Below are 12,583 nucleotides of genomic sequence, written 5' to 3'. Positions count from 1 at the left end.
TGATCATGATTAAACTGTATAAATTAAGTTTAGTCATTGAACTGCCTTTGTCAATGTGCCTCAAAGTCACCCTTAAAGTGTAACTCCAGCTAAATTGACCAAAGGGTGTTTCATTCTCCTGAATGAAAATACATCACATAGGCCGTGGAGACAGTATTTTTCAGAGATCAAGCGCTACAGAGCTAGCACTTCTCAAAGCAACGAAGGCTGCTCATACCAACTTAATATTAGGCTAGAAAGTTCCAGATTCTCTGATCAACTACTATATAAATAAGACCAGACATGTTTTGTCTTGCAACACAGTGTTGGTGATACATGTTTGATTCATAAAGACAGAAGCTCAAGACGAGGCAAAACCAATCAGGCCCATGTGGGTCTGGTGTCATGGCAGGCCAGCAGATGTGTTGGGTAATCTCACAGCTTGTGCTATTGAAACATGCTGTTCTCTGTGTTTGGACCAGTACCTTCTGGAGGCGTGAAGGAAGAAGTGGTACGTTAGCCTAGAAATCTAGACGCCACTATAGCGGGGTGGTCTAGCAACTCTCCGTAGAGCTTGGGAGCTGGGCTTTGGCAGAAATCACCGGACCAATCACATCGTGTATAGAGTCGGTGGGCGGGCTTAACATAATGATGACTGACATGCGACCAGAAGTTGCGACGGTTACGCATCCTGCTACTTGAAAACAAGAAGATGATTCGTTTAGCGCTATCCTATTGCATGAAGAGGGAATTTGAAAGACAACTGTTTATCCCACCCCTCCGATTGAGCCCTGCCTACGGCGAGTTCCCAGACCCTCCATCTTGATGTGTGTGTGTGTGTGTGTGTGTGTGTGTGTGTGTGTGTGTGTGTGTGTGTGTGTGTGTGGCCCTGCCTACGGTGAGTTCCCAGACCCTCCATCTTGATGTGTGTGTGTGTGTGTGTGTGTGTGTGTGTGTGTGGCCCTGGCTACGGCGAGTTCCCAGACCCTCCATCTTGATGTGTGTGTGTGTGTGTGTGTGTGTGTGTGGCCCTGGCTACGGCGAGTTCCCAGACCCTCCATCTTGATGTGTGTGTGTGTGTGTGTGTGTGTGTGTGTGTGTGTGGCCCTGCCTACGGCGAGTTCCCAGACCCTCCATCTTGATGTGTGTGTGTGTGTGTGTGTGTGTGTGGCCCTGCCTACGGTGAGTTCCCAGACCCTCCATCTTGATGTGTCTCTGGCTAGTCAGGCTAGTGGTAGGTTGGGTGGGCGGTCTCATTGATTATTTGTGTTTGCAGGTTAAAGGTGCGTTCTGTGGACATGTGCAACAGGTCCACATGGAACAGCCGTAGTTACACTTTGTGTTTTGGAAAGACAACAATGGAGGCATATGTGATAATATTTAAGATAATGATATACTGTACTCCCTCAAAACAAACTGGTCTTTAAGATAATGATATACTGTACTCCCTCAAAACAAACTGGTCTTCCATTTAAGATCGTTTTAGTCAGGGTGAGATAAGCCGATGCACCAGAAGCTGAATGTCACATAACAGTCTTTACCAATCTGTTCCATAACTGTGGAGGGCGCTGTGAAATAAATTAGTCTATACAATACATTAGAGAATATCATTAGAGGAATAAAACATCAATCATTCAGCAACTCAGCAAGAACATTTGGAGTTAACCATGCAGCGCATATAGTGCTTTTCTTATGTACTGTAGGCTAATGTTGACAGATTAAAGTTCAGAGCAGAGAAAAGAGTCAAAACAAATATGTATATGTTTGATAAATCATTACTCTCAAGCATTTTATCATAACAGGTTCAGGCATCTAGTTAATCTCTCTTTCACATTTGTTTTTAACATTAGTGATTAGTCATCATTTGATACCAGAGCATTTAACCGTAATGAGAAGGGGCTAGAAACAAATATTTTAAGACAATATGACTCATAGGGATCCGCTCACGTAAAGATTGACAGACTGTTTTACTAGGGGTGGGGGAGCACAGTGAAGAGAGAGAGACTAGCGAGGGGATCGCAGAAAATCAGAGTCTCCCGGAAATATCTAGTGTGGCTGATGAAAAGAGTCTCCCGGATATATCTAGTGTGGCTGATGAAAAGAGTGTGTTGTGCCATCATGGGATCGCCAAGATGGAATTTCTTGTTCTGCTGCTTCTTGTTGGGCAACTTGCAACCAACAAGCGCCAACAAGCCGGGTAAATGCTCCCTCCTTGCTACCCTCCATTGTGCTAAATGTCCATGTTGTGGGTGAAGTTACCGTCGCCACATGTCCCAATTGATGTCAGTTGCCAGTTTGGTTACTTATGTAGTATTTGATGTAAACGGAAAAGGAAATACATGTAAAAATGAATAAACAATGACTTATCAGTTAATATACGATAAAATGCTTTACATGTCACTGTAAACATGCAGTCTTTTAGAAATGAAATCATGATGCAATTCAACAATGCAAACCGTTTTTTAAACCTAAATTGCCTTCAGCAACATAATTTTGATGTAAAAATGTGACCAGTGCAGTACGTAGGCTAATCCATTTATTTTGCTCTGGAAATATTCTAAACCTTAAAATGGGCAAATGTAAAAATCAATCATTGATAACCGACTAAGTAATATGGCACAAGCAAGAGGGGGTCTGGACAAGGATGTAACCATGGCGATGGTTTTGACCCTGTTTTCACATGTGATTTCCGCAGCACAATAGCGTTGCTACGGAAACAAATGAGTGGCCCTAGTGCAGGGGTCAGGGGTCAGGGGTCAATCTGTGCGTTGCATTTTCATGAGGAGCCCATTAAAGTGATGTGTCTACTTTTTAACATCATGCTTTCGATTATTCGATATACACTACTCACATTATACACTACTCACATTAAGTTAGGGATATCTGGCTTTCGGTTGAAATGGAATGTTTGCGTGCAGAAAGTAGGCTACTGAAGCTTTGAGCAGTTGGGCATGCACATTCAACAGTTTAGAGAAGGTCACATGAAGGTCACCTGTACAGGTCATAGTGGATTTTAGGTTCATCCTAAAATTTCACCCAAAAGCTGAAAGAATATCCCTGACATTTTCTGAGTAGTGTAGTTATAGATAGATTAAATTACAAAGAACTGGCGAGTAACAGTGCAATAACAAGATAGTATGCTTTGTTTACGTTATTACCTTTTTGATTCATAACCTAGATGGTTATGAAACAAAAGAGAGAGAACACACCCATACGCCTGGATAAAGGTATTGTACAACAGACCCTGTGATTGGTCTGTTTATTGTACAACAGACCCTGTGATTGGCCTGTTTGTCCTTAGTGTTCCAGACGCAGCTTCAAGCAGCCATCTTTTTACGTTCAAGGCGGGCAAACTCAATGATTCTTGAGGAGATACTCCAGGGGAATCTAGAGAGAGAGTGCTTTGAGGAGACTTGCTCCAGAGAAGAAGCCAGGGAGTACTTTGAGAATGATGCGCAAACGGTAGGTTTAGAAGATTTTTGTGTCATAGAGCAAAACTATGTATTTAAATTGACTTATCTTAAACTTGTTTGAAATGTGTCTACATTGTGTATAGTCTGGCAGATTTGGATCTCTTATATTAAACAAGTTCAAGTTCAAGTTTATTGTCATAAAAAATAATTTATAAGTAATGAAATTCATTATGCTCAAGTGTCCAGAAATAAATGAAAAAGAAAATAAATGAATAGACACTATACAAAAGAGGGGTTGGGGAGCACCAAGGGACACCCAGGAGCAACAGGGGCAAGGAAAAACTCCCTTGTAGGAAGAAACCTTGGGCAGATCCACGGCTCAAGGGGCCAACCCAACTGCCTGGGGTCGTGCTAGTAGAGGGAGCATGTAAGTGTGTGTGTGAGTGTGTGAGGGCAAGGGAATCCTAAGGGCAGGCATGTGTGATGTCTTGGGTGGAGTGGTAGTGGGTAAAAAAAGGGGGGGGGGGGGGTACTGTATGTATGTAGGTTAAGGGGCAGTGTAAGTGTGAACGCTGGTTTGATTGATATTTTTAGCTCCAATTATCATGTCATGACATAATCATGTAAGATGGTGCGCTTTCATTTAATCTCTACACTCACTCTTGCTAATGACTGTGTCCTCTGTTGTCCTGGAAGGAAGCCTTCTGGAATCAACACGTTGGTAAGTGATCAGCATATGTACAGTATAAATCCCCTTTTGCCAGATGTAAACAGGGTATATAGCCTACGCCTGAGTTTCACAATCTTGTACTTATACACATGATAATGATGCATTTAGCTATTGAGAGGCATTGACTACACATTAGTCCTTTAGCTTGGCACTTTTGTGTTTATTTCTATTAGTGCCGTGGGTTGTTTTTGTCATTCTTTATTATTATTATTATTATTATTATTATTTAGTTCTGCACAGGATACGATGTTAAAGACCCACTCTAGTCAGGGAGCATTTTCACCGAAATAAAGTCCCGTGGGATTTTTTTGATGAAAGCAAGCCACCCATTCAGATGTCTCAAGGGCACACCAAATAACAATAAAAAACATGTTGGCAGTCTGAAATATTGTGCTGGCCAGCATGGTGGACCACACATAGAAACTGTATCCTTGCCGCATATTTCCGGCTATACCGCAACCTAAAATGTATTTGTTTGGTCATTTTCTTTCCTGTTTCATCCATATTCAGCTTCAGTAACTCCAAGTATATGAAATAATAATGGTTACATGTCGCTATTCAGACATGTCATTAGTCAGACATTAGCACCCAATTGTCGGAGTAGCAGCATTTTCATTTTAAAAAAAACATACCACTACTCCGACATTTTTTATTTCCATTGTCGGAATAGGGGCATGATACTATATAGTTTTGAAACATGCTGCTTTTCCGACATGAATAATTGTAATGTGCTCATGCGAAAATGTGCCCAAATCAAAACGATTCCTAACCCTAACCGTCAGTACAGGTGGATATGCTTTATTTTACATTAGGTGCTGCTCAAGCGTAAATGTGCCTAACCCTAAAACTATGCCTAACCTTAACCGTCAGTAAGGGCATGTGTTTATGTGTGCGTAACCCTAAACATCAGTAAGCGTACATGTGCCTAACCGTAACCGTCATTATAAGGCATGCGTTCATTACCTTAGTAATAGTTGTGTAAATGTGTGTAAATGTACGTAATGTGCGTAAATGTGCGCAAATCAAAACAATCCCTACCCTTAATCGTCAGTAAAGACGTGTCGGAATAACGGCATGAAAAACTGTCTGAACACCGGGATGACACCAGTGATGACCAAGGAACAGCCTGCACCAAATGCGGTCATCCAGCTGGTGAAGTGCGGCTGTTCAAAATCCAAGTGTGACAATGCGAGGTGTTCATGTCGTAAAGCAGGACTCGGCTGCACAGAGTTATGTGCCTGTGACCCCAGTGAGGGATGTGACAATCCTGAGCAGCCCACCACATCACTCAATGATGAAGAGGATGAAGACTCAGGAGATGACGAGGACGATGTTGAAAACTTCATATAAACTGTGTGCTAACTGAAAGCATGACACTCATTGCGTAATGTGTAACATCACATTTATAATATACATTGTGAATTGGAGTTCATTGTGATTTTCAGTTGATTTAGTCTACAAACATAAGATGATGCCTTTATTTCTATGCCGAGTCAATAAACGTATTCATTCCAGAAAAGATTACTGTTATCAGACCACTACTTCAGTTATCAGACTTTTCAGCAACGAATAGCATAATAAACGAATCATTATTTTCACCATTTATTACTAGCTTGCATAATTAAAACCCCTTCGCATTCAAACAGATTTGCCTGAAAAACGCCTGAAAACGCCTCTCCAAATTGAAATGGTTGCTGTATCCCAACCCTTTGTGCTATTGAGATGAAAACACCCATTTTGGAAAGCAGACACCCTCTAGTTTTGTAATCTATTGTCAGTTTCACTGTAAAGGGTTCTGCTGAAAACTGGGAACTCTTTATATTTTGAAGTTTTTGTCATTTTTTCCCCTTGCCAAAGAAAAAAATATATACATAGACATTAAATAGTCCTTTTACTGTAATGTATCAGGTTATAGACATAATGGAACAAAGGCCACAAGTCTGAACAACTTGTATTTCAAATTTGAAAACAAAATATCAAAATTTGTGTTTTCTACACCATTTTATATGTGGGTATGCCTAGGCGTTTTTGCAAAGTCCTATTTTTGGAGACCAAAATGTTGTTATTTTCTTATATGCTTCACAATTTTTCCCAGCACAATATTTCAGACTGCCAACATGTTTTTTATTGTTATTTGGGGTGTCCTTGAGACAGTTGGATGGGTGGCTTGCTTTCATCAAAAAAATCCCACGGGACTTTTTAGGCTCCTTGACTACTCTGGCAATAATGACCTTGTTAAACAAACAAAAAAAAAACGTGTTAACATTTTTGAACATGTCCATTAGGTGTGTTCAGTGTGGTGTGTATTCTCACATAGTTCCTCTCTGTCTGCAGATGGGAATCAGTGCGAGCCCAACCCTTGTCAGAATGGAGGAACCTGCACAGACCGCATAGGGGGCTACAACTGCACCTGCAGTGAGATGTATGTGGGCCACAGCTGTGAGAGGGGTATGAAATATTGCTCATCTAGTGGGGTAGTTTGTATTTGTGTAAGTCGTGTGTGTTCAGTGATTTACTCTAAATGATGTGCTGCTGCAAGGTAACGTTTTCTCACTGGTCATTAATTAGCCAACCTATCCATCCATCTATCTATCTATTGTCTATCTTCCCCCCTTTTTCTGTCTTCTTCATATCTTGCAATCTAGAGTGTCTGAGATAAGCTGATTCATAGACATTTGTGTGCTTATAGTACTGAAATGATGGAATTATGGTGTATGCTGTAATAGATACTGATTCACATGGCAGGCAAGGTGCAATGTTCATCAACAAACATCTCATTTCTAGAGCATGAACTATCATTAGTAGCACTAGAACTCATCAGTGTCAGCTAAGGTCTTGTAGATGGAACATTAAATTCAAATTCAAATTCTTTTATTAGAGGATAACCCCTTGAGATGGAGCATGTGTTGGGCATCGTGTCATGTGATCACATGTGGCAGTGGCGGTATGCTGATGTGTCATGTGATCACATGTGCCAGTGTTGGGCATCGTGTCATGTGATCACATGTGGCAGTGTTGGGCATCGTGTCATGTGATCACATGTGCCAGTGTCGGGCATCGTGTCATGTGATCACATGTGCCAGTGTTGGGCATCGTGTCATGTGATCACATGTGCCAGTGTCGGTGTGCTGATGTGTCATGTGATCACCTGTGCTTATCCGTAGACATCTCCCAGTGTCCGCTGGACGGCCCATACGCCTGTGAGCACTTCTGCCATGTCAACCGCGGCCACGGCTCCTACAGCTGCCACTGCGCTCAAGGTTACACACTACACCCAGACGGGAGGAGCTGCTCGCCGCACGGTACGCAGGGACAAACACACTGATTACTACATGAAGTACTTCAGACAAACACGCTGCACAATGATCATCACATGCAGAAGTACTTCAGACAAACACACTGCACAATGATCATCACATGCAGAAGTACTTCAGACAAACACACTGCACAATGATTATCACATGCAGAAGTACTTCAGACAAACACACTGCACAATGATTATCACATACTGTACAGAAGTACTTCAGACAAACACACGGCACAATGATTATCACATGCAGAAGTACTTTCAGACAAACACACTGCACAATGATTATCACATGCAGAAGTACTTTCAGACAAACACACTGCACAATGATCATCACATGCAGAAGTACTTTCAGACAAACACACTGCACAATGATCATCACATGCAGAAGTACTTTCAGACAAACACACTGCACAATGATCATCACATGCAGAAGTACTTCAGACAAACACACTGCACAATGATTATCACATGCAGAAGTACTTCAGACAAACACACTGCACAATGATTATCACATACAGAAATACTTTCAGACAAACACACTGCACAGTGATCATCACATGCAGAAGTACTTCAGACAAACACGCTGCACAATGATTATCACGTGCAGAAGTACTTCAGACAAACAATACAAATCTACTTAGAGGAAGTCCACAGCCAGCATCTACAGTAAAGCACATGTAAAGCACATCGAATGACCCCTGTGTATGACATGCGCTATAGAAATGACCCCTGTGTATGAAATGCGCTATAGAAATAAACTTGACTTGACTTGACTTGGCTTGACTTGAATACCCTCTGGGGGGCATGATTTTAAGCTTGCCCCCACAGTGTAGCACTGGAGCTGCCAGGCTGTTCTAGCTGTTGCCCCCCCCCCCCCTCCCCCCCATTTTATTTTGGACCGACAGCACTCGGTGACCTTGAGAAACAGAGAGATCTACTGTATGTGAAAACTTGCCAGAATTATTCTTTAAGAAAGTCCATCCTGAATTGTAGAAACACTATCGCCTGTTTTGTGTCTTATTTTGTGTTCTCTGTGTCTTAAGTGAAACATCCCTGTTTTGTGTCTTATTTTGTGTTCTCCATGTCTTAAGTGAAACATCCCTGTGGTAAAGTCTCCCTTTTGACAAGCACAGCAGTGCAGAGTGACAATGAGATCTGTCCCCAGGGTTACTGCCCGTGGCAGGTGAGTATCACCTGTGTGTGTGTGTGTGTGTGTGTGTGTGTGTGTGTGTCCACAAACCACACACACACACACACCTTGATAGTAAAAATGCAAAATGGATTGTTAAATATAATCCAACAGGAAAAAATACATGTAAAAAGTTAACGCACACAACAACTCAAGACAAAAGGAGAGCATTGTTATGATCATTATATTTTGATTATGCTACTGTATTTTCATAATTGCTGGAAGTCATAATCACGATTAATCAATTAATCCCGCCCCCCGCCTCTGAAAGTGTGGCCCATACTGAATTCCCTCCCTGTGTGTGGTGTGTGTGGTGTGTGTGTGGTGTGTGTGGTGTGTGTGCAGGTCACTCTGGTGGACAGGAGTGGGGAGCCTGTGTGTGGAGGTGTGATTCTGGGCCCACGTCAAGTGCTGACCACAGCAACCTGCATGAGTTCAAACACAGACATAACACACATTCATATTGGTGAGACACCTTTCCTACTCAGTCTCAAGGTACAAGTAGTTACAGAGATTAACTGTTAGATTTGAACATGACCAATATACCATTTTACACATTCTACAGGTATGATATTCAGTGTGTACTGTAGATAAGAAGTTTAAACTTCATCAAACAGTATCATAACTTCATCAAACAGTATCATAGCTTCAGCCATCTTTTATGATGTTTTAACACCTAAGATTGAAATATGTTGGTGGTAGCTGACTTCAGTTTGCACTCCACAGGGAACACACACTCACCAGCCTCACAGGTGATCAGAGTGCCACTGGAGGCTGACCCCACAATTCATGGTCGTTATAGGCCTGGTCAGCCAGGATATGACCTTTGCTTCCTGCGATTACGCTCTAGGTTACCACTAGGGGGCTCTGTTCTGCCCCTCTGCCTTCCAGAGAAGGACTTCAGTGAGAACATCCTAATGCAAGATGGCGAGGAGGGTGTGATTTCACCAGGATCTGTCCGCCATTCTTACGTCTCATTGGAGGACTGCCGTGACCACCTGAACCTCAGCTTTACTCTGAACAACAAGATGTTCTGCATGAAAGCACACAAACCGGAGACAGACACCCAAGAGGAGGGGAAAAGCCCCTCCACACTGCAGTCTAGTCTGATTACTCGAGAGAAGGGAATGAGACCGAGGACACAACAGACTGTGTGGATGACTGATGACGATTTGTTTGAGTATTCAGAGGACATAGGACCTTTATCAGAAGATGTTGCGTCAACTGTGCCACCGTCTGCACAAAACAAAATGTACCTCACAGCTGAGGTCATAAGGAACCCTACACAAGAAGGGACTTCAAGGCCCCCAGCAGAAAGTCGTCCCAAAAAGGTAGAAAAACTAAAGGACACAGGACCTTTATCAGAAGACGTTAAGTCCACTGTGCCACCTACTGAACAAAACAAAACGCTCCTCACATCTGAGGTCATGAGGAATACTACACAAGACAAAGCATCAAATCTCCCTGCAGAAAGTCGTCCCAAAAAGGTTGAAAACCCAAAGGGCATAGTGCCTTTATCAAAAGACGTTGTGAAGTCCACTGTGCCACCTTCTAAACAAAACAAAACGCTCCTCACAGCTGAGGTTATGAGGAATACTACACAAGAGAAAGCATCAAATCTCCCTGCAGGAAGTCGTCCCAAAAAGGTTGAAAACCCAAAGGTACCTTTAAAAGTACCTTTATCAAAAGACGTTGTGAAGTCCACTGTGCCAGCGTCTAAACAAAACAAAACGCTCCTCACAGCTGAGGTCATGAGGGACACTAAACAAGAGAAGACAGCAAAGCCTACAGCAGGAAGTCCCACAAATGTTGGAAACTCCGCTCCTACGGTGAGCAGAAGAGGTGACTGCCGGTTCCTCTCCGGGACTCCCGTTGCCAGTGTGAAAGGACAGACGGTGTTTGTGACGGGGCTCATGCTCTCCCACGACTGCTCCCAGGGGCTGGTCTTCACTAAGCTCTCCCGCTTCCTGCCATGGATAGAGTCCATGCTGGAGAGCAGCTGATATTGCTCCACTCTGAGGGGGCCTCTCATTTACACGTCCTCCCTCGCTCCTCGGGCCTCCATCCTCACTGATCTACATGAAGAACGATGGGGCGGCAACAATGGGATAGTCTATCCAGTGTTAGTTATAGATCAGTGGGAACGCCCCTTGAGGATCGAGCATCGAGGAGAGATGTTGAGAGGCACCCTGAGGCAGTGGTACTCAAACTTTTCTTGTCATTCCCCACTTTGGAGGTGGGGGATTATCCGCCCACCTGACCCAATGAAATATATGTTGCCACATTTTCCAGCTTACATTTCCAGTCTTGCTGGATCAGATGTGAACTTACTTTAATTTATATGTCAGACTATTTTGTTTTGAACCTATAACCTTCCTTGTCAAAAAAAGAAAGCCATTCATTAAAAATAGGAACACAAAAAAAATCTTCCTGTTCATCACGACCCACCTGATATTATTTTTGTGTAGAAAAGAAGCTTCGTTAGTTCGTGAATCATTCAACATCTGTCCTCGCCGACAGTCTGTTCATTTTATTGTTGAGCATAAAATAAATATCATATTTAAGTATTCTGTGTGTATGTGGCATCTTGTTTTGTGAAGAGCGCATTCATCTCGTGTTACATTGCATTACGCATGGAACTGTGTGTGTGTGTGTGTGTGTGTGTGTGTGTGTTAACCGCATATCTGTCTGTTGAATTCAGATCTTAAAGGGAGAGTACCATTTCAGCTTTGAAATGAAAAAAAAACATTTAAAGTGATGGTCAAGGGATTCTCAACCTCATCAGTATTTTGTCATGTTAAAGAATGTTAGAGTTACACCAACATGAATGGAAGTCTGATGATGAAGCTCATCTTTTTCATTATGATTTACTGATGATGCACAGTCTGTACATCTCACCAACAGACTCTGCCACATCACTGGCCCATGTAGTGACAGTGCAAATACTGTACGCATCATAATGTACTTCCTGATGGTTGTGGCCTACAGGGCGTGTAGTATGACTAGTGCAAGTGGGGGAGCTGTCCTCTCTGGCTGTGGTGCTGAAATGTTCATCACAAAGACTACAATTACCTAAAAGGTCTCTGTTGTAAACAGCAAAATCTATATCAATGTAAGAATCGTAATAAATGTCATTCCTTATAAAGGCAAGCAGATGTGAAATGAATAAATCATGTGATGTGGTGGTTTAAACTGTGCTAGGTTGTGAAACAGCGAGGTTATGCTCTGTTGATATTATTTGCATAATCAGGGTTGGGTGCTTTTTCAGATCTCGAACCAGAGCAACTCCACTACCAGATGTTCAGCTGTGTCACAAGAAACAGGGAAAACTTTTAAAAAGTCTTTTATGATAATAAGATGCAGTGATCTGGACACACACAAAAACACACACACACACACACACACGGGCCAGTGATCTGGACATACACACACACACACGGGCCAGTGATCTGGACACACACACGCACGGGCCAGTGATCTGGACACACACACACACACACGCACGGGCCAGTGATCTGGACACACACACACACACACACACACACACACGGGCCAGTGATCTGGAGAAGCGTCTTAGTGAGTATAGCCTGCAGGGGGCGCTTCAGAGCGCTGCTCCCTAGTGGCGCTAGAAGTGTGTGAAGCCCCTACTTCTGCATACAGGTTTTGCATGTATTGATTGTTTTGCATGTATTGACTGTTTTGCATGTATTGATTGTTTTTCATGCATTGGCTCAATAGAGATTGAGAACGTGACGTAAAACGCAACGCATTTTGGGAATAGGTGGCCCAAAATTAAGTTGTTTTACTGACGTGCGGGAACAACGAAGTGCAGTTGTCGAAATGCCGTTTACCTGCTGTGTTATAAAATTCAATAGAGTAACATGAAGCTTATCTTTTATAGTTTTCCAGCGTGGAAAAATAATAGTATACGTCATGTTTCAGAGGTGACAAAAAGGCAAGGA

At 42.6% G+C, this 12,583-nt stretch overlaps 2 protein-coding genes across 2 annotated transcripts; both read left to right on the top strand.

The window, feature by feature from the left end:
• The first annotated feature begins 1,382 nt into the window (after positions 1 to 1,382).
• prozb (protein Z, vitamin K-dependent plasma glycoprotein b) lies at positions 1,383 to 9,189 on the top strand. Its single transcript, XM_062527244.1, has 7 exons — positions 1,383 to 2,176; positions 3,281 to 3,441; positions 4,089 to 4,113; positions 6,457 to 6,570; positions 7,287 to 7,424; positions 8,524 to 8,615; positions 8,967 to 9,189. The coding sequence occupies exons 1-7, from the start codon at positions 2,038 to 2,040 to the stop codon at positions 9,144 to 9,146; spliced, it is 849 nt and encodes a 282-aa protein (XP_062383228.1). The 5' UTR covers positions 1,383 to 2,037; the 3' UTR covers positions 9,147 to 9,189.
• A 72-nt stretch (positions 9,190 to 9,261) lies between these two features.
• LOC134070800 (mucin-2-like) lies at positions 9,262 to 10,659 on the top strand. The gene has a single exon (XM_062527243.1). The coding sequence runs from the start codon at positions 9,311 to 9,313 to the stop codon at positions 10,622 to 10,624; it is 1,314 nt and encodes a 437-aa protein (XP_062383227.1). The 5' UTR covers positions 9,262 to 9,310; the 3' UTR covers positions 10,625 to 10,659.
• Positions 10,660 to 12,583: the final 1,924 nt, after the last annotated feature.

The sequence above is a fragment of the Sardina pilchardus genome, chromosome 23 (genome assembly GCF_963854185.1).
Source record: "Sardina pilchardus chromosome 23, fSarPil1.1, whole genome shotgun sequence".
Taxonomy (NCBI): domain Eukaryota; kingdom Metazoa; phylum Chordata; class Actinopteri; order Clupeiformes; family Clupeidae; genus Sardina; species Sardina pilchardus.
The sequence above is the reverse complement of the archived record's forward strand: the minus strand, read 5'-3'. Positions and strand labels throughout refer to the sequence as shown.

Bases quoted from the DNA above. Each gene is read 5' to 3' on its own strand.
- prozb (XM_062527244.1), top strand. From the start codon at position 2,038: ATGAAAAGAGTCTCCCGGATATATCTAGTGTGGCTGATGAAAAGAGTG. The intron at 4,114-6,456 runs GTAAGTGATCAG...CTCTGTCTGCAG, and splicing joins CTTCTGGAATCAACACGTTG to ATGGGAATCAGTGCGAGCCC. The intron at 8,616-8,966 runs GTGAGTATCACC...GTGTGTGTGCAG, and splicing joins AGGGTTACTGCCCGTGGCAG to GTCACTCTGGTGGACAGGAG.
- LOC134070800 (XM_062527243.1), top strand. From the start codon at position 9,311: ATGTTGGTGGTAGCTGACTTCAGTTTGCACTCCACAGGGAACACACAC.